This window comes from Leptonotus elevatus, chromosome 6, assembly GCF_054856555.1.
Source record: "Leptonotus elevatus isolate MCC_2025b chromosome 6, RoL_Lele_1.0, whole genome shotgun sequence".
Taxonomy (NCBI): domain Eukaryota; kingdom Metazoa; phylum Chordata; class Actinopteri; order Syngnathiformes; family Syngnathidae; genus Leptonotus; species Leptonotus elevatus.
In genome coordinates this window covers 21,104,224-21,125,039 of record NC_141244.1, presented here as the reverse complement: position 1 = coordinate 21,125,039, position 20,816 = coordinate 21,104,224, and the positions used below count along the sequence as shown (strand labels likewise).

Sequence of the window (20,816 nt, the reverse complement as noted above, 5' to 3'; positions counted from 1 at the left end):
ATTTGTTTTTATATCTTAAAAATAAATAAATGAAAATGATTACCAGTGTGACAATAAACAACCACTATATTGACCTTTTGGGGGGGGGGGGGATTTTCTTCCATTTTAAAAAGCAAACAATGAGTAGTTGCAAAAACAAACAAACTGAGTCTAAATCTAATAAAACAGACAAATGTTCACATTTTATGGAAAACATCTTTAATGGGTATTTTTGAAGTCATATACTTGTATATAGATGCAACCTGACTATTGGTAAAGACTGACTTTTTTTCCGGAGCCAGAAGTGTCTGTACAAAAAACAACAACCAAACAAACAAAAAAAACAACACACTTTGTTCATTCCAAGTGAACACAAATGTAAATGACACATGGCAGCTACAGACACAAACGTTTTTCCACCTTCTCTACTTGTAGAACTCGTGCTCCTGCTCGTCCTTTTTGATGACCGTCTTGTAGGCCTTTTCAAAGTCTTTGGCCAGGACGATGTAGCGGTTCTCGCGGACGGCCAACATGCCGGCCTTAAGACGGGGAGCAAAGAAATCAATATTGGTATTGATTGTGCAGCCAAGTTGATATTTACCAACGTTGATCAGGTTTCTCGCACACTCACCTCCTGGCAGATGGAGTTGATGTCGGCTCCAGAGATCTTGTCAGGTCGGGCCACGTCTGTAAAACCGGTTAAGGGTAGGCTGGCAATCTAGTTGCTTAACAAGGTGTCACCACTAGGGCCCGACCGATATGCTTTTTTTTTTTTTAGGCCGATGCCGATTTTTGGCAGAAAAAATACAGATGACCGATTAATCGGTCGATTATTTAAAAAAAAAAAATGATACTGTAATGCATAAAATTATCCCCCCGTCTTATTCCTAACTTTGGCTATTAAGATTCACTCTGTTTTGAATGACAAGTCAATAGTATGACCTTATCAACAAATGTCATGAAGTGTACAAGGTTATTGTATAGATTTATGTGTCAATAATAAAAAACATTCTTACTCGTTTACAACTTCTGTACTGTATATGTTTAGAGTACATAATTGGGCTGGAAAAATATAATGTGGAAATGAGACAAAACAGAATAACCAGAATAACATACGCTACGCACTTGCTAGTTGCTAATGCTACGTAGGCAAAATCGTGCATTCAGGGTACTTTCACAGCGTCGTTAATTTCGGTTTTCCTAGATGATAACAGTTGTTTGAAGGGCAATAATCGGCCGATTCTAAATCGGCGGCCGATTCTAAATCGGCGGCCGATTCTAAATCGGCGGCCGATTCTAAATCGGCGGCCGATTCTAAATCGGCGGCCGATTCTAAATCGGCGGCCGATTCTAAATCGGCGGCCGATTCTAAATCGGCGGCCGATTCTAAATCGGCGGCCGATTCTAAATCGGCGGCCGATTCTAAATCGGCGGCCGATTCTAAATCGGCGGCCGATTAATCGGTTGGGCCTTAGTCACCACCGCTTTGATACAATTCACAGACCCATGTGATGACTGTGTGCAAACATTAGGGGTGGTTTTCTTACAACTGACAATCTCGTGCTTACATCACAAATGTTGATCAAAACGTCGACACTCACGAGATTTGTTTGACTTTTTAGACTTTGTTTCCCCCAATAATCTTGACGCCCCTACAAATAATTGTCAGTTTTAAAGTGGAAGTCAACCTTAAATATTTCTTGACAATAATATCTTATATGTGACCTCGCTAGTCTAAACATGACACTGATTAATAGGACATTTTTGGAATATGAGTTACGAAGCAAAATCCAGCTGTTTTTATCCATCTCAGGGGGCGGCCATTTTGCCACTTGCTGTCGACTGAAGATGACATCAATGTTACTCAGGCAACAACCAATCAGAGCTCAGTTGTTTTTCAAAGCTGCACTGTGATTGGTTGTTACCTGAGACCTAAGCAACATTGATGTCATCTTCTGTTGAGAGCAAGTGGCAAAATGGCCGCCCCCCGAGATGGATAAAAACAGCTGATTTTGCTGCTTAACTCATATTCCACTAACGCAATATTACCCAGAATACCAAATATTTTGCAAGGAATAACAAGCGCATGAACTAGACCAAAAAGGGATACAGTCCTCCAGGTCCACTTCCTCGGAGAGGTTCATTTTGCTTGTGATGGTGGAGAAGATGAGACGCTTCTGCCGGCGGTCGGGCAGCGGGAACTCGATCTTTCGGTCCAGGCGGCCGGGACGCAGCAGGGCCGGGTCCAGCGTATCTGCTCTGTTGGTGGCCATGATCACCTGGCATAGTCAAAGTACAACACCACAGAGACGGGTGCAGCCATGGGGGAATTAGTTAAAAGCTTCCTCAGACAGTGTGCGTGTGGAGGGAGGGGTGGGGGGGATTTGGCTCACCTTGACGTTGACGTTCTGGTCAAAACCGTCCATCTGATTAAGCAGCTCCAGCAAAATTCTCTGCACTTCGCGGTCAGCTGTAGAGAGAGAGAAAAAAAATAAAATATTTAACCCCGTGAGGGTTTCTCTTCTGGAACCTGTGGGCTGTTCGGTACCGGAAGACAAAACACCTGATTGACATTCGTGTCGTCATACCTCCGGTCTGGGCGTCGAACCGCTTGGTGGCGATGGCGTCTATCTCGTCGATGAAGATGATGGCGGGCGCGTTCTCCTTGGCCAGGCGGAAGACGTCGCGCACCATGCGGGGGCCCTCGCCCAGGTACTTCTGCACAAACTCTGAGCCCACCACGCGGATGAACGCCGCTGCAGGGGGAGGCGAAAGCACAGGATTAACGCACTGACTAAAATAAAACACAGCATTTAATTAACTTGTGCTGTTTGCACAGAAGACGAGTTATTGCACAAACTGTGTGCATACATGAAGATGCAGCATGAAACAACAAAAACAACACTGACATGGCACTTGGTGTAAAAAAGTTCTAGAACCATTGCTTCAGGGCAGGGGTGCTCAAGTTGGGTCCTCGAGAGCTCCTATCCAGCCTGTTTTCCATGTTTCCCTCCAACTAATCATCAGCTAATCAGCAAGCTTTGCAGAAGCCTGATAACGATCCTGATCGGGAATCAGGTGTGTTAGTGGAGAGAAACATGAAAAACAGGCTGGATAGGGGACTCTCGCGGACCTAACTTGAGCACCCCCTGCTTCAGGGGTTTGTTTTAATGATGGCATCATGTGTGTACACACCTGTGGTATGGTGTGCCACGGCTTTGGCCAACATAGTCTTGCCGCATCCTGGAGGTCCGTACATAAGGACTCCTCTGGGTGGGTCAATACCAATCTGGGGGAGAGAGAGAGAGAGAATGGTTGGTTTCTTTATGTTGTAGTCCAATATCAGACTTGTGTGGTGTATGTGTGTGTGTGTGTGTGTGTGTGTGTGGTCTTGTGTTGTTACATAGTGGGGCCAACATTTCGGGATTTCACAGAGTTGTGGGCCCCACCCGTCCACGTGGGGCCATTTTGCTGGGCCCCACAAGTTTAGACCTCTTTTTGAGGGTCAAGACTTGGTTTTAGAGTTTAGGTTTGAATTGGGTTATGGTTGAGGTTAGGGTAAAGAATAGCAGTAGGCAATCGTTTTTGATGGTTGGGTTTAGGGGAAGGGGCTGCATTATGTCAATGAAAGATAGTAAAGCAAGCCTTTGTGCGTGTGTGTGCGTGTGTGAGACCTGCTTATAGAGTTCAAAATGCGTGAGTGGAAGCTCCACCGCCTCCCTGACTTCTTGCTTCTGGATGTCCATGCCTCCGATGTCAGCATACATTACGTCAGGTTTCTGGTCTATAGGCACAAATACAGCAAAAAGGACAAATTAGCCATTACTTTAAGCCTAGTGGCTGGTTTTATTATGGTAGGTTACTACTTCCTGTTAGAGATGATGGCTTAAAACCATGAGACTTATTTTATTTTGGTAGGATTTTACTTGCTGTTAGCGATTACTTGCCGCCACATGGCAGATTTAATTTGAAAGGTTTCTACTTATTGTTAGAGACGACAACTTGATAATGCACAGCTGTTTTTAATTTTGAAAGGTTTAAACTTCCTGTCAAAGACAGTCACCTAGAGTGGCTGTTTTGTTTTTTGGTAGTTTTTTCCCCCTTTCCATGGGAGACAATAGGTTGCGGTCGTGTGGCTGGTTTTATTTTGGTAGATTTTTACTTCCTGTTGGAGACGACTACTTGATAATGCTAAGCTAGTTTTATTTTGAAAGGTTTCTAAATCCCATCAGAAAACGTCTGTCGCTGTTTTCATATGGAAAAGTCTAGAATCCCTGTTGCTGTGTGGCTGATTTTATTTTGGTAGGTTTCTACTTCCTTTTGTAGATAATAGCTTTGAGATGGGTAGCTTGTCTTATTTTGGTAGGTTATTACTTCCAGTTGGAGAATTAGTAGTACGATTAATTTTGTTATGTTTCCACTTCCTGTGAGATTATCTCTAATAGCTATGCGGCCAATTTATTTTGGAAGGTACCTACTTCCCGCAGGAGAGGCTTTTTTATAACCGCATATCAAGCTTCATTTTGGTAGGTCTCCACTTCCTGTTGGGGATGATTGCTTTGACAGCACAGCTGATATCATTTTTGTCAGGTTTTGACAACTTGTTGGAGATCATTTGTAGCCATGAGGCTAGTTTTAATTTGTCAGGATTATACTTCCTGTTGGCGTTGATCGCAATGCTGCTGGTTTTAATTTTTGGACGGTTTTTTTTTTTTTACCTCTTGTTTATGCTCCTACCCCTGCAGAATGGTAGCCAAATCCAAAGTTGACCAACAAAAAAAACATCAACTTGAATATTTGGTGAAAGGTATTATGCCTTTGCGTCCCATCTGGATGTTTTTGTCCTTAAAAGGTACACACACCATTTACACGGATGGTCGTGTTTCCAATACCTGAGGTGAGCATCATGATGCTGCTGTCAGCTTCGGGGGGCAGCACGTCCACGAGGGCGTTGCTGTGTTTGTGCAGCGCCACCGAGGCGTTGGGTTTCAGCAACTCGCGGTCGATGGTGCTCAGGATGCGCACGTAATAGTTGGACCCTGAGAGAGGGAAGGGGATTGGAGGGCGACAGGGACAAGATATGAGCAAAAGACCACCCGACACGATGATGGGGGAAAGAATTAATTACGCATTTAAAATATGGCTGCTATTATAAATCATTTAAATGTACGCCTGCTGTAGGTGTATCTCAAAAGCTGCTTGTTATGATCAATAATTCATATATAGAATGTTTTTAAAAGTGTGGTGACTTCATTTATTTTTTAACACACATCTTGTTTAAGAATCAAAATGTATACTTGACGTAACACTTGACATAAAAAGAGTTGTTGTTTTTTTAAACCAGTGGGCTTCTTATCAATTTCTCTGCCTGAGTTTGAGCCAGCAGGAACCTTTTCAAGGGGTTAAATATGCAGAGTGTGCTTTGTGGTTTCTTTTTTTCTTCTTTTTTTATTCCATCCCTATTCAGAGATTGCTTCTTTGCGTTGTACCTGTCGTAGAGCCAACGATGGCCGTGTTCTGGTCAACGGCCTCCAGGAACTGTCCGATGACGAGCGGGATGCTCTGTATCCTCTTCACCTCCTCCTGCGCGTGGAGGAACTCCTTCTTCAGGTTCTTCTGCTCATCCTTGATGTACTCCTCTTGCACCTCCAGGAACTCCAGCTCCTGCTGCAGCTTCTGCAAACGCAGGCAGAGTTTCAAGATTCCCACAATTTTCCTGGATGTTAAATACACCGGTGATTCAAAAATCTATTTTTACAAAGAAATATTGCACAACATTAGATTCTTCAGGTTGGATTCACACTGGATGGTTCAAGTGACACAATTTCGATTTGTTGCTCTCTAGTGGCACAGTTGGAATATGACAACTGGCAGTGTTAAAAAAACAACAACCCCAAAATCAAATATCTTTGACTGCAAACTTTATATCTGACAATTCAAGCGCATCTTGCTGTCATGCAAATACCCCAATTGATGATGGCACAGAATCGTGTCTGCCCAATCAACACAAATAAATGCCTCAAAATATACCAGCTGTAAACCCTAACTACTGGTGTGTACGAGGGCTCAACCGATATGGACTTGTTGAGGCTGATGCCTATATCAATATTTGGCAGGATAAATTCCAGATACTCGATTAATCAGATGATCAATTAAAAATACATATAATGAATTAAAGAATAAAAAAAAAAATTGGGGGGGGGGGGTCTCCCTTAAGGCTTACAATAATAAGTATATGAATTGCAATACTTTGTCCTTTAGTATTTAACTTTACAAGAGAAAAATATGTAAAACTCTGTTGATTTTTTTTCAGGGGCGTAAAAACAATTGTGTAAAAACAACAACCAGATTTTTGACTAATTTAAATTAAGAACCAATATCAGACGATTAAATCGTAGTGTGGATATTATAGAAAAAGCCTAATAATTGCATACAGTGCAGTGTTTCCTGCAGATTTGAAATCTACTTGGGTGGGTGGACTCGGGGTGGTGGTGGGGGTGTAAACCAGTTTACTTGGGTGGCCCGCTTAAGTATTAACATGGTGGGGAAACAATGAACAATTTGGAAGTCAACCTAATTTAACTCAATAAGGAAAGAATGGGGCCACGCCAATACTATGAACTATTTAATATTTGTAAGATCTATGTATTGTTGTTTACTGCTGAGTTGTCACGGCCTGGTGTTGATGCTTTTAGAGTACTTTACATGCAATTGAGCTTCTTTGCTTATGTTTCCTCACTGTAATAACAGCTGTATGGGATACGTGTCACCTGTACATGGAGCTACAGGGGGGGGGGGAAATCAGATAACTGAATTGGACACTTATGCCTGCAGTATAAATCCAGCCTAAGATTGATGACTTATCTGACCTTGTATCTGCTGTAAAGGTCCTCCAGGTCCTCTGGTTCTGGTGCCAGGAAGGACAGACTGGTCTGCGGTCGAGAGTTCAAGATCACCGGCATTTCCTCCTGTCAATGGAAGACCACACAGGGGTACAAATAAACACTTTTTTCCCCATGCGTTTTCTATCCAATCATTTGCTTGTCCTCATTCGGGTCAAGGGTGAGCTGGAAGCCCATCCCGTCTGACTTTCGGTGAGAGACAAGGTAAACCCTGGACTGAACATGCCGAACATTTCAAATGTTCATTTATTAAGGATCCTGTTTACATTTGTTTTGGCAAAAGGGACTTTTTTTCCCAAGAGGAATCACTTATTTTCACATCGTCTGTCAAAAGTAAGACTAAAATATATATTTTATCTTGTGAGGGTTGATACAAGTAAATACTGGTGGGAAAATGTTTGTTTGGTATGATAAGAAATAAAACAAATACCAGAAGGTAAACAAAGTCCAAATATTGATTTGAATAATGACAATGTCATTGGTATTTTCTGAAATGGGAGTATACAGCAATAGAAAGAAACTAAAGCTATAAGGTCCAGCTCTGACAAGTACTTCTTAAAACAAACTATAGCATAAATCGATGTTAATATTTATGTCCACGTTAACAAGCTCGAAGAGGCGAACAGTGGCTTAGTTAGCAACGGCTAGCTGATAGCAGGCTCCATTTGACAACGTGGAAAATGAACAAATTCTCTTTTTCCGACGCATCAACTAACTAATATACTTTGGCCTTGATCATTCGCAAATTGTGAACATTGTGTTTGTGTACATATATTTACGCAGAATAGTCTATTTGCACAAGGCTAACGCTAGCGGCTAATTTGCGTGACATAGCGATCGCCCAGAATGAATTGGCAGCTTTACGTTTCGGGCATTGTTAACAGGCTATGGGGGCAATAAAGACAGTTTAGAAAACATAAACTGACATCTACTATTAAACGCTTTGACGTGTGTAATAAAGCCACAGATACTTGGTTAATGTAAGCACAACACATGAAAGAAAGTGGAGAATTCATACCGGACTCTTTTCAACAGCCATAGTATCGTCCATGTTGGATTTTGGCAGCGGATTAGCGTAGTGACGTAATACGTCGACGTAAACGTAGGCTTGTGGGTAATGTGGTCTCGTAACGTCAGGAAAAATACGTAACAAAACGGTGTAAACAACTAAACATAATTATGATCGACATTTAAAATATGTCATTGTTTAAATTAAGAAATGTGTTGAACTTGCATATTAATATGATTGGGGGGAAATAAATGATAAAATGTTAAAAATTAAAATAGGCCTACGAGTGTTTTAATTGTGACTGTCATTCGTGTTCTCGTCATATTTTCCTATTATTATTATTATTATCATCATTATTGTTATCATTATTATTATTTCCTTATGATCCTTATAAACTATGCATCTGGGAGCCAGAACGGTTAATTATTGATACATCACTACCCTCTAGCCGCCATTTTTGTGGAATTACAGGAGGAATGTGTTATTTGAATGACGCAGAAGAGAAAACACGTTCAATTTAAGAGGAAAACAAGTAAAATTTGCTTTTTTAAATAATATTTTATAGTCAGATCGAGATAATTTTTTTGCATTTTGCATTACAGAAAGAATAAAACAAAAATGAAGACCAATACATATCAGATGCTAAAAATGCAAAACGTTACAAAAATAAAAATAATAAATCATTTTAACCGCAGATTTAAAGGTCCAAAAATAAAGGAGAAACACATTCAGACTTTCTGTAACATGCAACAGTAAAAATATTTCATGAAAACTTCTATGCAAATAAAACAAAAACACGTGGAAGTATAGGGAGCGAGCGTCCACATCCAACTCCCTGTTGCCATGGCAACGCCCTGACACCTCTCCATCATCCTCCTCTCCCTCCACCTCTACCCTGCATCACATCACCCCCACCCGACCTTCCTCCTCCTCCCCCTTATCCCAAAGACAGATCAGCAGCCTCCCTCCACATACGGCCACGTCATGTCCGCGAGCGAGCCTCCTGATCTTTTACATCCTCTACTCTCTGGTGTCGTCCTGCTTTTTTCATTTACTTAAATTTGAAAGCCCTCCGATGGCGCGGCGCATAACTGCCGAGTGGGATCTGGGAACCTGCGTAATAAGTAAATGACGGGATGCGACCACCTCTGGATCATCACAAGTGAGAATTTTGCTTCTGCAATAGAGGATATTTTGACAGCGAGGTGCATTTATTTGTATTTACAACAGCATTTAAATCTCATTTGAGCTACTTGAGCTGACTTTGAGAACACTTTAGGGCTGGTTTCATGCGTGTAAGAATTAAGAAACCTCCTGGAACTGAAGAGTTTATTTGCTTAAGAACTCAGGCCAATTCAGATTTTAAGAAGTTGAACATATCCTCTGTTATTTGTTGATTTTGTTGCTGAGGCTATTACGGTAGCCTTTAACCTGCTTTTTGGATTTATATAAACAATTGTAGGGACATATCCTTTGTTATTTGCCAAAAACTCACATATTTACTGTTTTTATGCACAGGTCTTGTGGATTCATCTTTTTTGTGGATTTTTTCCAAGGGACATTTTTTTCATTAGTTGCCATTTTTGTGCACCATTTTGGTGGATTCACCTAATCGCTGATGGGGACCCAAGCACCGCCATTTGCTGAAAAACTTACCCATCGGCTGTTTGTGTGCTTGGTGTGTGGCACGTCTTGTGGTGTTTTGGTGGATTCAGTTATTCGCTGATTTTTAGGGAGGAAGTTATCCTCTCAAATACTCACAGTTTTTGTGCTCAGGATAAAGCAATAAAAGTATTACTTTGGCGCCATCTTGGTGGACTTACCTATATTCGCAGATTTTTGGAGGTTAATCACGGATTTTTTATTTTTTTTGTTCTCACGCCAAACTAATAAAACATCATCTTTATGTTGAAGTGAATTGAGGAATTGCAAATAGACAAAAGTAGTGCTCCGTTGCAATATTGTTGCAATTTGGTGTCAAGTAACTATGTTGAAGTGAGTTGAGTAGTTAAATTTAGACAAAAGTAGCGCTTTGCTTTTACAAACCATTTCAAGGGGGTTGTTAATTATTATTGGCAAGGCTGCATTCATTCTACACATTAGTAGACAACATGGACTAAAAAAGCCAAAGAACAAGTAAACCCTGTGGTTCCATTCAACATCAAAAGACGTTTTCTGTGGGATAAAGCCAAAAAAGAGAAACAAGATTGCGAGAGGTCCGCCATTATAAATAATTGAGAGGTTGAAAGGCGATACTGGGAGTGATTCTTCTTCTGTAAGTGGACACTGTGAAGCATTTGGGGAGGCGATCTCTGAAATCCTTCTTTTGTTCCACCTCCTACTTTTTGTTCATTTTTAGTTTTGGGGCACATAGCATCACATCCAAGACTCTCAACTCCCGGTTCTTCTTCACTTTTTGGAAAATATCCTGCAGGTTCACCATTTTTTTTTGTATACCTGAACGTTAGTGACAACATGTCTGCCTTGGCAGAGGCCCCCCTGACATTTATATCGTTGGTCCTCCTCGTGGCGCTTCAAGGTGAGTAGTTACTGGTTTCCGTTACCGTGGTAACACTGTATATTGATTGCTTGACATTTGCAAATTTGATATTCAAAGTTAAAATTCACTTTTTTTGGGTTGATGCTCAGGCCATGTCTAATATAAAAAGAGTGGTTTGGCGCCACCTGCTGGCATCTTCACTGTTTTTTTCCCACCCAATTTTGGATTGAATGGCAAAACTGGTGGGCAAATTTTATTTCTAACTTTCAGAAAATCCTTGCAATGATCAAAATTTGGCGAAATGTCCCGCCCACAATGGACTGCTTAGGAGAAGAATCAGCACTATTATTACTATATTTCGTCACACTATTAAAATAATGTCTTAATTTTTACATTTTTTCAACAACATTTCCTCAGGCTGCTGACCACCTCTGCTAAAATTGGCTACAAACCAGATAATTCAATTCAATTTGCCCAACATGGCTGCTTCAAACCAAAATGGCAGACTTTCTGTTCAATTTCTGCCATGGATCCTACTTAGACTCTTTGTGAATCCTGTTGTGAGAGACATGCCCTCCAAATTTTGCGTTGATCGATGAAGCTGCCCCGGCAAAAGCCAATTAAATAAAAGGTGTGCGGGCCTTTATTATTCACAGTTGTTAATGTTGCTTTAAACACAGTAACTTTTAAGGTTGCGCGTCACAGATGATCTCGTTTTAAGACCAAGGATTTAAAAGAGGCCACAAAAAATGATGCGATGCATTAGGAGAGATTATCTTGACTCATCCAGCTGCTGTTATTTGTCTTATTATGACAGCCCGAGTACCAAGCAGTGATGACAAATTTAGCTCTTTCTGGTCATTTACATGCCCTTCCCCCAAAAAAACGGTGACGTATTTTATAATATGGGAAAGCTAAAGAAAAAGTTTTAAAAAATAAAAATAAACAGCCCCCAACACCCCTTTTACAGATTAACACGTAATTTGGTGTACATGACAATCATAACAGCCAGAACATTAAAATTGAACAGGAAGTCGGCCATTTTGGTTGAAGGAAAATTCCCTCATAAGTGGCCCATGGATAGTTTAAAAATCTAACAAAAAACCCGTCTCACACTAGTTTTACAGATCAACATGAAATTTGGTGGATATGTCTATTATAACAGGGAATGTAAAAAAGTCTCAAGGACCAATGCCCAAAATTGACCAGAAAGTCAGCCATTTTGATTTGAAGCAGCCACCTTGAGGCAAATTCCAGGACTTGTTCATTGACCAACTCCAACAAAGAAAAAATTGCTAAAAAAAGAGCCCCAATTGATGCTAAGACTTAAGTGAACAGGAAGTCGGCCATTTTGATTCAGGGTGAATTCCAAGGCCAATTCAAGGGGGTTCATCACTGCTTGCAGCTTTAACACTTATAATAATATCAAATGACACACAGAACACACGGCGTGATGTCGCAGCAAACCAATGCTTCTAAGTTTTTGGCGACAGAGGGTTTGGACGGAGTTCAGTGTTGACTGGAGCGCATCTGGACACACTAGCGGGGATAAGGCAGGAAATTGGATGAGAGCTCACAAGACGGCGGCTTGATTAAAAATAGCAGCCTTTTAAATCTGGACAAGTGCACTTGATGTGAAAAAAAGTCAATAGCAGCAATGAACATGCATAGAATACTGATGAGGAGGACAGAAGGATGGTAACAGTTCAGGCTAAGGATTATATTAGGTGCAGTGACGGATGGCTGCAAAGAGCACAAGCAATAAATAGATGTATTGTATATTACGTTTAAAATATATATTTTTTAAAAGTCTTTTAAATTCAAATTTGGAAAATTCAAATAAAAAAATTTGAAATACATGACTAAATACTGTATTTTTGTTAGTAAAATATGGACTGTTAAATACGTTAAAATAATTAAGAACAGAGTACACAATCAATTAGGAAGTTAATTAGTTAATTGGATCAATTTATTATTGTTATTTACTAAGCAAAGACAGTTGTTTTTGTTCTTTAAAATAGATTAACAATTTGATTATTAGATAAATAATAACTGATAAAGAAATACAAATTAATGTTTGATTCACTGTTTAGTTAAAAAAAATGTCTGGGGGGGAAAAACTATAAAGTAAATCAATTCCTTTATTTGGTAAAATACAGGGGAAAATAAATAATGAAATTGAATATAAAAGGGTAAAAGCAAAAAATATGTAAGGTCAATTTAATATGATTGTATTCAGCTAAAATTGTAAAAGTAAAAATACCATTTGAAATACGAAAATAAAATCCAATAATCAAGAATACAGAATACATATGAAAAAAAAAATATATATACATATGCAATTTTTTAATATATATTTTATTATTATTAATATTATTATTATATATTATATTTTTATATATTATTTTTTTATATTAAGCTTGACTTTCTGGGTCTTATATCAATCTCTGAAACTCACTTTCTGGAATATTTCTACCTTGGTTGCAGCCATCTTGGAAATGGCAAATGGCCCATCGATGCACTGATGAATGAGGAAAAGTGCTAAGTGCAATAATGGATTGCTTTGTACGTGCCAAAAATTGAACTAAACGTTGATTTGGACCCAATATGCATTTGCTCTATTCATTTCTGCACATCTTAAAAATGACAAATAATTAAGTGTTCTCAGTGGCCCAGTTGTCCATAGGGGTGAAGGAGAGCTTCAAAAAAGAAAAAAAGAAGTACAGTGAAAGGAAAACACATTTGTCCTTTATGTTCCATCAGCATGTATGACACACTACTTCCTGTGTGTGTGACAGTCCAAGGACAAGCGCACATTATGAATTCAGCTCACACAGAGTCCATCTTGGCCAGATGGATGCAGCTATCAAAGTGATGGCAGACAATATGTCGTCCGCCTCGTGACCTCGCTAATTAATCCATCCGTCGTTAGGGCCAATGAATCAAAGCTTCGATGCTTCACCCTCCCTCCTGACGGCATAGTTGTCACACAGTCTCATTCATTGTCCCAAGTCAAAGTGGCGACTTTGTCAAAGGAAAGGAAACGCATAGATTCGCTCAAATGGCTCGTTGTCCTTGTGGAAAGTTTCAAGCTCGCTCTGAATCCAGCGAAATGTCACAAATGTTTGGCATTTCCTGTTTGTGTGTATGAGAGGTCCAACATGGTCCTTATTCCACCCATTCATGGCCGTTCAATTCATTCTGTCTTCCGGTTTTTACACATCTTTTTATTTCTTATTCTTATTATTTGTATTTGTAATAATTTTACACAATGAAATATTAAAAACTGAAAAAGATGTAAACACATCATCTCTGATTGGACCCTTGTTGCTAGGTTTCAGTTAATTACTTCTTTCTTTTTTTTTTGTTTAATGTGGATATATTATAGTAATAGTAGTTATGAGCATGACCACTGAACAAAGTTTATTCATAAGTCAAGGTACCACCGTATTAGATTAAAAAAAAAGTAAATACTTTCCCGCCAATATGTATTCTGTTGTCACGTTATATTGGCGACTTGTTGCTAGGCAGATTTCAAAGGGCTCAAATAAATTGTGGAAATTAAGAAAAACAGCATTGTAGGATTTATGAGACACATCGCATTCTACTACTGGTAGTTATTTAAATAAAAATGGTGTATTTGTGTGTCTTTTGTGCGTTAGAGATCACACATGATTTCCCTCAAAGGATTAGCACACGGCAAATTATGGAATATCCATTGCGTAATCCCGACTCGTCAGGTCACAGATTATGTAACGCGCTGACATTTTTGATGCGGTGTGCAAATACCGTCCACGTGTGCGTTGCTCACTGTCTGGTTAGTGGTTTTACCGTGTCAGCATAAAAGCCTTTTTTTGACATTGAGCTGCCCACAGCCTGCCTGGTTGATTGCTCGTTTGTTTTGGTTGACCTTCTCATAAATGGATGCTGTGCTCCCGCCATTATGAAATTATGAATGATGTGTCCTGTATTTTTGGCATATAAAAATGACTTATTGGGATTAGCAGATGCATGCACATCTGGCGTGGATTAATGTGTCAGTCATCATCACGGCGTCGCATTTATAAAAATGATTCAATCATTCTATTTAAAAAAAATATTATTATGTTTTTAAATGTTTAAAAACATATACAAAAGGCATATATTTTAACTCAACTATATGAATACAATTATCTCAAATCAATTTAAATTAATTAATTATTTTTAAACTTCTTCACACTGAGCGAGTGCAGTGTGAAAAGGGCTTAACAGGACATAATGCTTTAGACCAATTGATATTACTCCAATTAAAGCCCTTTAAGACAGAATTTGTCATGTTGGCGATTATGTGACGCAAGGTGTCTTACATGTCTTCCCTCCAGCGGGCGTGTGCACTGGTGCGTGTGTGGAGGTGGACTCAGACACGGAGGCGGTGGCCAACCGAGGCTTCAAACTGGGCTGCATTTCATGCAAGAGGAGGGGCGAGGTCATGGCCACGGCCAGCGTCACCTGGCTCTTCAAGGCCGTCGGCGACGCCGACTACTCACACGTCAGTCACACGCACAATCGCAACTGGAAGAAAGAAAAGGAGGGATTTCAAATTACACTGATCATTTTGATTTAAAAAAAAAAAAGAAAGAAAGAAAAATAAATAATTTTCTAAAATTACATTAAAAGTTGAATCAAATTTAAAATGTTTTTTTTTTTACATTTTGAATGTCAATTTTATATTACATTTATAACAGTAATTTACACATTAGCAACATTTTATTTTTTAAATCAAGATGTACATTTAATTAAAAATGGAAAATTACATCATCATATTTTTTATTAAATTTAATATAATGACTTACTCCAACATCATCATTCAAATGACAAAAATATTTTAGTACACTCAATATATGAGGTAACACCTGACACATTTTAATTAGAACATTTTAATTAATAATTTGAAAGTGATATCATAATGTAATACTAACCAAATATTTAGATTTTCAAAATTAAAATGAGACGTTTTAAAAACAAAAATCTTGTTGTTTAAATGTTTTGTATTAGAAATGCACAACTACACATTTGTTATTAATGAGAAATTTGACATTAATCACACATTATGAGAAAATGTATTTGCTACGGTTTTCAAATATTTTTATATATATTTTTTGTAATTATTAAAAATATTAAGATCACACATTACACAAATGGCATTTTTTTACTTAAATTGATAAAATTATATTAAATAAAAACAAAATTACGCATTATTTTTGTTACAAATTTTTCAATGAACAATATGCATTAAAAAAAATTGCATTTCTTGTATTTTTTTTAATTAATGTCAAATTACAAATCATACAAATATTTTTTTTAATTTTTATGGAACACTTTGGACTCAATTAAAAATGTAAGTTTGCACACAGCTTGCCAAACATTTTTAATTAAATTCTATATGTAAAAATTATACATTAATTTTTTTAGTTCCAAAGGTAATGTTGTTATAAACATTTTAAAAAATGTTTTAAAAAATATGTATTACGATTTTTTTGTCATTTTAAAAATTAACTTCGAAAAATGTAAGGCTTTGATGTATTCAAAATATATATATATTTTTTTTACAAATCAGGCATTTCATCAATTTTACTTAAAAAAATAATATACAGTACATATATAAAAAAATAAACAACAGAATGAAATTGATTTTACAAATTAATTACATAATGTGTTAGTGCTTTTAAATACGAAAAAAAGGTCCTGTAAATGCTACTGCTAACAGTGTTTTTATTCTGATTGATATGCATGGCTTTCAATTTACGGTAGCTGTACAGCTACGAGGATCAGCACGGCTGGATCTTAGACGAACGCTTCGAGTCGCGCGTGCAGTGGCGCGGCAGCCGACATACGCTGGACCTCCAGGACGGCTCCATCTACATCGTCAACATCACCTTCAACGACACGGGCAGCTACATGTGCGTGTTCAGCCGCGTGCTTGTCTACAATGACTACAGCTTCCACACCAACACCAGCAAGATCATACAAGTACGCGTGGTGCCCAAAAGTACGCGCCCTTTGCCCTTTTACTTGGATTTTTTGGGGGGAGGGTGATGATAACCATAGAGCCGGAACTCACCCATGCTGTTCACTGGATTGTCAGTGACGCGAGGGATAGCGTCCATCCTGTCTGAGGTGATGATGTACTTGGCCATCATCGGTCTGCAGCTGTGGCTTCTGGTGGAGATGATCTACTGCTACAGGAAGATCTCGGCGGCCGGCGAGGAGGCCTTGAGGGAGAGCGCGTGAGTCAACACCTTTTCATTGAAACAATCGGTGCTAATGTGATGGGCTAACACTAACATGATTTGGAAAAAAATGAAAGCTTGTTGCCAGATATAGTCCAAAGATTTCCTTCAAATAATTTTAAATCAATCCTAGCTACATTTGTTGATCGACTGTTTGTGTTCAAACAGAAGTTGCTTAAAGGGTTACATGTAACTAGCATAACATCGATGCTAGTTTGGTTAGCTCTGTCAAGACGCTATCTGTAACTCCTGTACGATCTGTGACGCCCATGTGCAGAAGATCGGCCATCTTGGATCGCTAACTACGGCAACCACATAGGTCAAAACACGTTTACACTTGCAAAAAGAAATATACATTGCTTAAGGTACAGAACACGTGCACATTTGTTTTTTTAAATTTTAATCAAAGCAGTTCTGTACCCAAGCATGTCTTGTACGAATATTTTTTTTTTGACACATACTTATAGTTTGCTGTGAGAGTGGGTACGGTTTATTTTATTTATAATAATGTGTGGCCAATATCATATTATAGGGGTTGAGGCTGGGTGAGGGGTCATTTCACGCACGCACGCACGCACACGCACACACACAGGAAATGTAATGAGGTCAAAAAAATTCATCTTTAAAACGTATAGGATTAAAAGTTCTTAATTACTTTAAAATGCATCAAGAATTAAGAATTTTTTTCATGTTACATCTTTTTTACGAACGCGCACTATCGCGCAGGCATATAAAGGTATTTTGTTCTGCTGTGCTTGCCGTAGTTAGCGATCCAAGATGGCCGATCTTGTGTGAATGCGCGTCACAGATTGTGCAGGGGTCACAGATAGCGCCTTGACAGGCTCATCTATGCAGTTTTCATTGCGTATTAGCATTAAGATAGCATATGGGGCTAGACTTTTGTACGGCAAAGTTGCATGTGTTCAGATAATTGAATACACAACCTCTTCTAAAAGGACAGACTTGGAATAAAACCAACATCAAAAAGACGTTTTCTCACAAGTGTCCTTAAAACTTAACTGCTAACCGGCATCATTCTATAGCACAGTATACATTTTAGAGTCAAAAAGAGCAAGCTTGCGTCATTAATTTGTGGAACATTAAAGCAAATTAATACGACAGTCCATCAATGTTCATGTTAATGATGTTTGAATTGAAGACAGCACACAACAGCAACTCAACCCAGAAGCTTCCAGAAACTTACCAAGTGGTCCAAACGTTCACTTCCTCCTCCTGCTGATTGTCCTTTCTGTTTTTTTCTAATTTATCCTTAACGATCTTTCCCTTTGGAACTTAAAACCATGCTGTTTTATTACTTTGATATCCTCTTGGATGTACTTAAACTAAAAAGGATGGAAGGAGAAACGGTGGATGGTCACGTGGACGAGATATGAGATTATGATGAATGAATGAGGTAGGACTAGTTAGTGACTTCGCGCTTCCCTCCTCCATTCAGTGTTCTCCTCTTGAATCAAAACACACATTCTGATTTGTTTTGATTCTCTTACCCTGTTTGACGCTTTTTTTCTCTCCTTGCTCCTGCTGCTCCTTCTCCTTCTCCGTCGCCTCAGGGCCGAGTACTTAGCCGTAGCATCTGAAAACAAAGACAACTGCGCAGCTGTGCAGGTGGCAGAGTAATTTACACGGTAGGCTCCAATCCACGATACCGGATACTTTTATCCTTTTATCTTTACAATGTAACGCCTGTACGCACACGCACGATAGAAAACATGATCGTGCATTTAATTATTATTCGTTGTTGTTTTGTGTCGCCTCAGTTTGGGGAAAAGCTGGCGCAGAGACGGATTCTCACATCCACCTTCGGCGTCACCGTCTCCTCCGCGACAACACGCCAAGACGGGAGTGTGACACACACAATTTATGCAAATTTGTGACAAACAACACTGTGTATAGGTGTAGCTTCCCATTTCATTGCATCCTCCTGAAGCAATAATTTTTTTTATTAATTATATATATATATATATATATATATATATATACAATATTGTATTTACATTTTATTTGTGGCACAAGCAATAAATAAATAATTCAACAATCAAATAAAAAATAATTGTTATAGTAATAAAAAAAAAGTTATTAAAAAATACATAAATTCAGCCATAACAGCTGCCCAAAAAAGTATGCCCAGAAATATTTGGAAAAATATCACAAATATTCCAATAAAATTTTACAATTTATTTTTTTATTACTATTTTATTGATTTAGAGAGATTAAATTCCAATAAAAAGTGTTATTTCCATATGGCATTTCTTTAACTAATTTGAATTCTCAAATTTTGTTTCATAATTAAAGTTCACTTCTCACGGCTTCCTGAAAAGCACTGATGTATTTATTTCAATAAAGTGTTTAATGAGAAATTACCCCAAATACACTTTTTGGTTTTTTTTATCCAGTAGATGAATTTGGGGGCATAGATAATTATAGATGCAGTTTACATTTTTAAAAAGCAAGAAAACAACTTTAAATGATAAAATGGGAATTCCTTGTTACATAAAAAAACGAAATACAATACAATAAACAAATATTTGAAAAATAGTTGTTTGTTTTTGTTTTAACATTTTCAGTTTCAATTAACAAATAAATTGCAATTGCAAAAAAAAAACAAATAAAGTTTAAACATATTACAATATAAATAAGAATATTTCACACAATACGTTTCTTGGGGACAGCAAACGACACATAGCATGGATTCCCATGAATTCTGTGGACTTCCCACAAAAAAAATGTGAGCCGTGTGCCTCCACAAGGAAAACCAACAAGTGTAAAAAGTCTGATTGCAAGTCTATTTGTTTATGTATTATAATAGAAGCCACTAGAGGGCAGCAAAGCACTGCCACGAGCTGCCAAACAGAAAAGCCAGTGGAAAACAGAGCGAGACTGCAATTTTAAATATTTCAAAAGTGTGTAATAGTAGTGTGTGCTTGTGTTCATTTCCAAATATAGCGGACCCCTGGATACTCGTGGTTTGTCACTCTCTTGGATTCACCTATTCACTGATCCCTTCTTTTTTTTAAATTGATTTAAAAACAATTGTGTGGAAAACCCTTATTAGAGGTTCATCCCTATTTTATTTTATCAATTTTTGTTGTTTAAAAACAACATTGTTCTTCAATGTATTTAGAACAGCTCCCCCCCTATACCCTGCGAGTAGCGGGGGTTCACTGCACAGCAAACCATTTTACTCCTGTTGAAAGCATTTGAAATTCCAGTTCACAAAAAAGACACCACACTTTTTTGTTACCAGTTTTTTTTCTTTCTTTTTTTAAGTAGCATTGTATTGACTAAAAACATAAAAAGAGAATGTAAAGAAAAACAGGTTTTGTAGCGTATTACTGTTGGATGCATATTTTTGACCAATAAAAGTTTCAACTTTAGATTTTAAAGTCATGCCCATCATGAAATCAATGTTGATAGTTTTGGCCACAACTCCAAACGGTACGTTTGTCATAAATGCAACACTACTCATCAACAAAAGCAAGATGGCGGCAGCATCTTGAACAGGGGCTGGTTTTCTTCAGCTGCGGCCCCAGGTAAGGTGGAGGGAATTATGAACAGTTCCAAATAGCAGGCCGTAAGAGTATTAGCACAAGATTTTTAAGTTTCTGCCAGAAAGGAAAAAAAAATGCCAGAAAAAGCCTGCTAGAACAAATGAACTTTATTTGAGGTTAACCATAGGCACCATTTAACTTAAGCTTGAATGTGATTGGTTGATTCTTAACATACATGCTAAGTAACAAGAGGGTGTGCACACTTGTGCAACCACATCTTAGTTGATTTTTTACTGCCCCTGAAAATGTATATATAATTATTTTTTTTATTCCAATGAAGTTGTTAGAGGTCACCTTAACAGTGCAACAAGTTTTGAAATTACTTCTTGGTCTTTTTTTTTTTTTTAATCACAAAAACATTTCAACAGTATGTAGAATTTTTATATATGTTGTATGTGTGTGTTAAATATGTTTATTATTTTATAACCCTTTACTGCATAAATCTGTCATTTTTTCCAACATTGTTATATATGTTACCATCTACTTGTACATGATTTTGTGTTAATTAAAAAAATACATTATTTGATGCAGAAAATTATTAAATAGCATTAAAAATGCTTTATGATGCAATTTAATACATATTTGTAA

At 38.0% G+C, this 20,816-nt stretch overlaps 2 protein-coding genes and 1 long non-coding RNA gene across 7 annotated transcripts; 1 reads left to right on the top strand and 2 right to left on the bottom strand.

The window, feature by feature from the left end:
- Positions 1–175: 175 nt before the first annotated feature.
- On the bottom strand, positions 176–7,969 carry psmc4 (proteasome 26S subunit, ATPase 4). Its single transcript, XM_086079306.1, has 11 exons — positions 7,900–7,969; positions 6,849–6,947; positions 5,469–5,655; positions 4,872–5,018; positions 3,654–3,763; positions 3,175–3,268; positions 2,568–2,735; positions 2,373–2,449; positions 2,090–2,258; positions 611–666; positions 176–518 (listed from the first exon to the last, which is right to left on the bottom strand). Exons 1-11 carry the CDS (start codon positions 7,930–7,932, stop codon positions 405–407), a joined length of 1,254 nt encoding a protein of 417 aa, XP_085935432.1. The 5' UTR covers positions 7,933–7,969; the 3' UTR covers positions 176–404.
- An 874-nt stretch (positions 7,970–8,843) lies between these two features.
- Positions 8,844–20,054, top strand: scn1ba (sodium channel, voltage-gated, type I, beta a). 5 transcript variants are annotated; one of them, XM_086079504.1, is made up of 7 exons: positions 8,844–9,052; positions 10,250–10,429; positions 14,752–14,918; positions 16,181–16,418; positions 16,515–16,656; positions 18,231–18,305; positions 18,438–20,054. In XM_086079504.1, exons 1-6 carry the CDS (start codon positions 9,019–9,021, stop codon positions 18,295–18,297), a joined length of 828 nt encoding a protein of 275 aa, XP_085935630.1. In that variant the 5' UTR covers positions 8,844–9,018; the 3' UTR covers positions 18,298–18,305; positions 18,438–20,054. The 5 variants fall into 5 exon arrangements, with proteins under 5 accessions (XP_085935630.1, XP_085935629.1, XP_085935631.1 ...); XM_086079503.1 differs by lacking the exon at positions 18,231–18,305; XM_086079505.1 differs by lacking the exon at positions 18,231–18,305 and having other exon boundaries at positions 9,409–10,429.
- Positions 8,857–18,521, bottom strand: LOC147172696 (uncharacterized). The gene is made up of 3 exons (XR_015095457.1): positions 18,168–18,521; positions 16,491–16,641; positions 8,857–14,941 (listed from the first exon to the last, which is right to left on the bottom strand). It is a non-coding gene; the product is annotated as an uncharacterized LOC147172696 (long non-coding RNA).
- Positions 20,055–20,816: the final 762 nt, after the last annotated feature.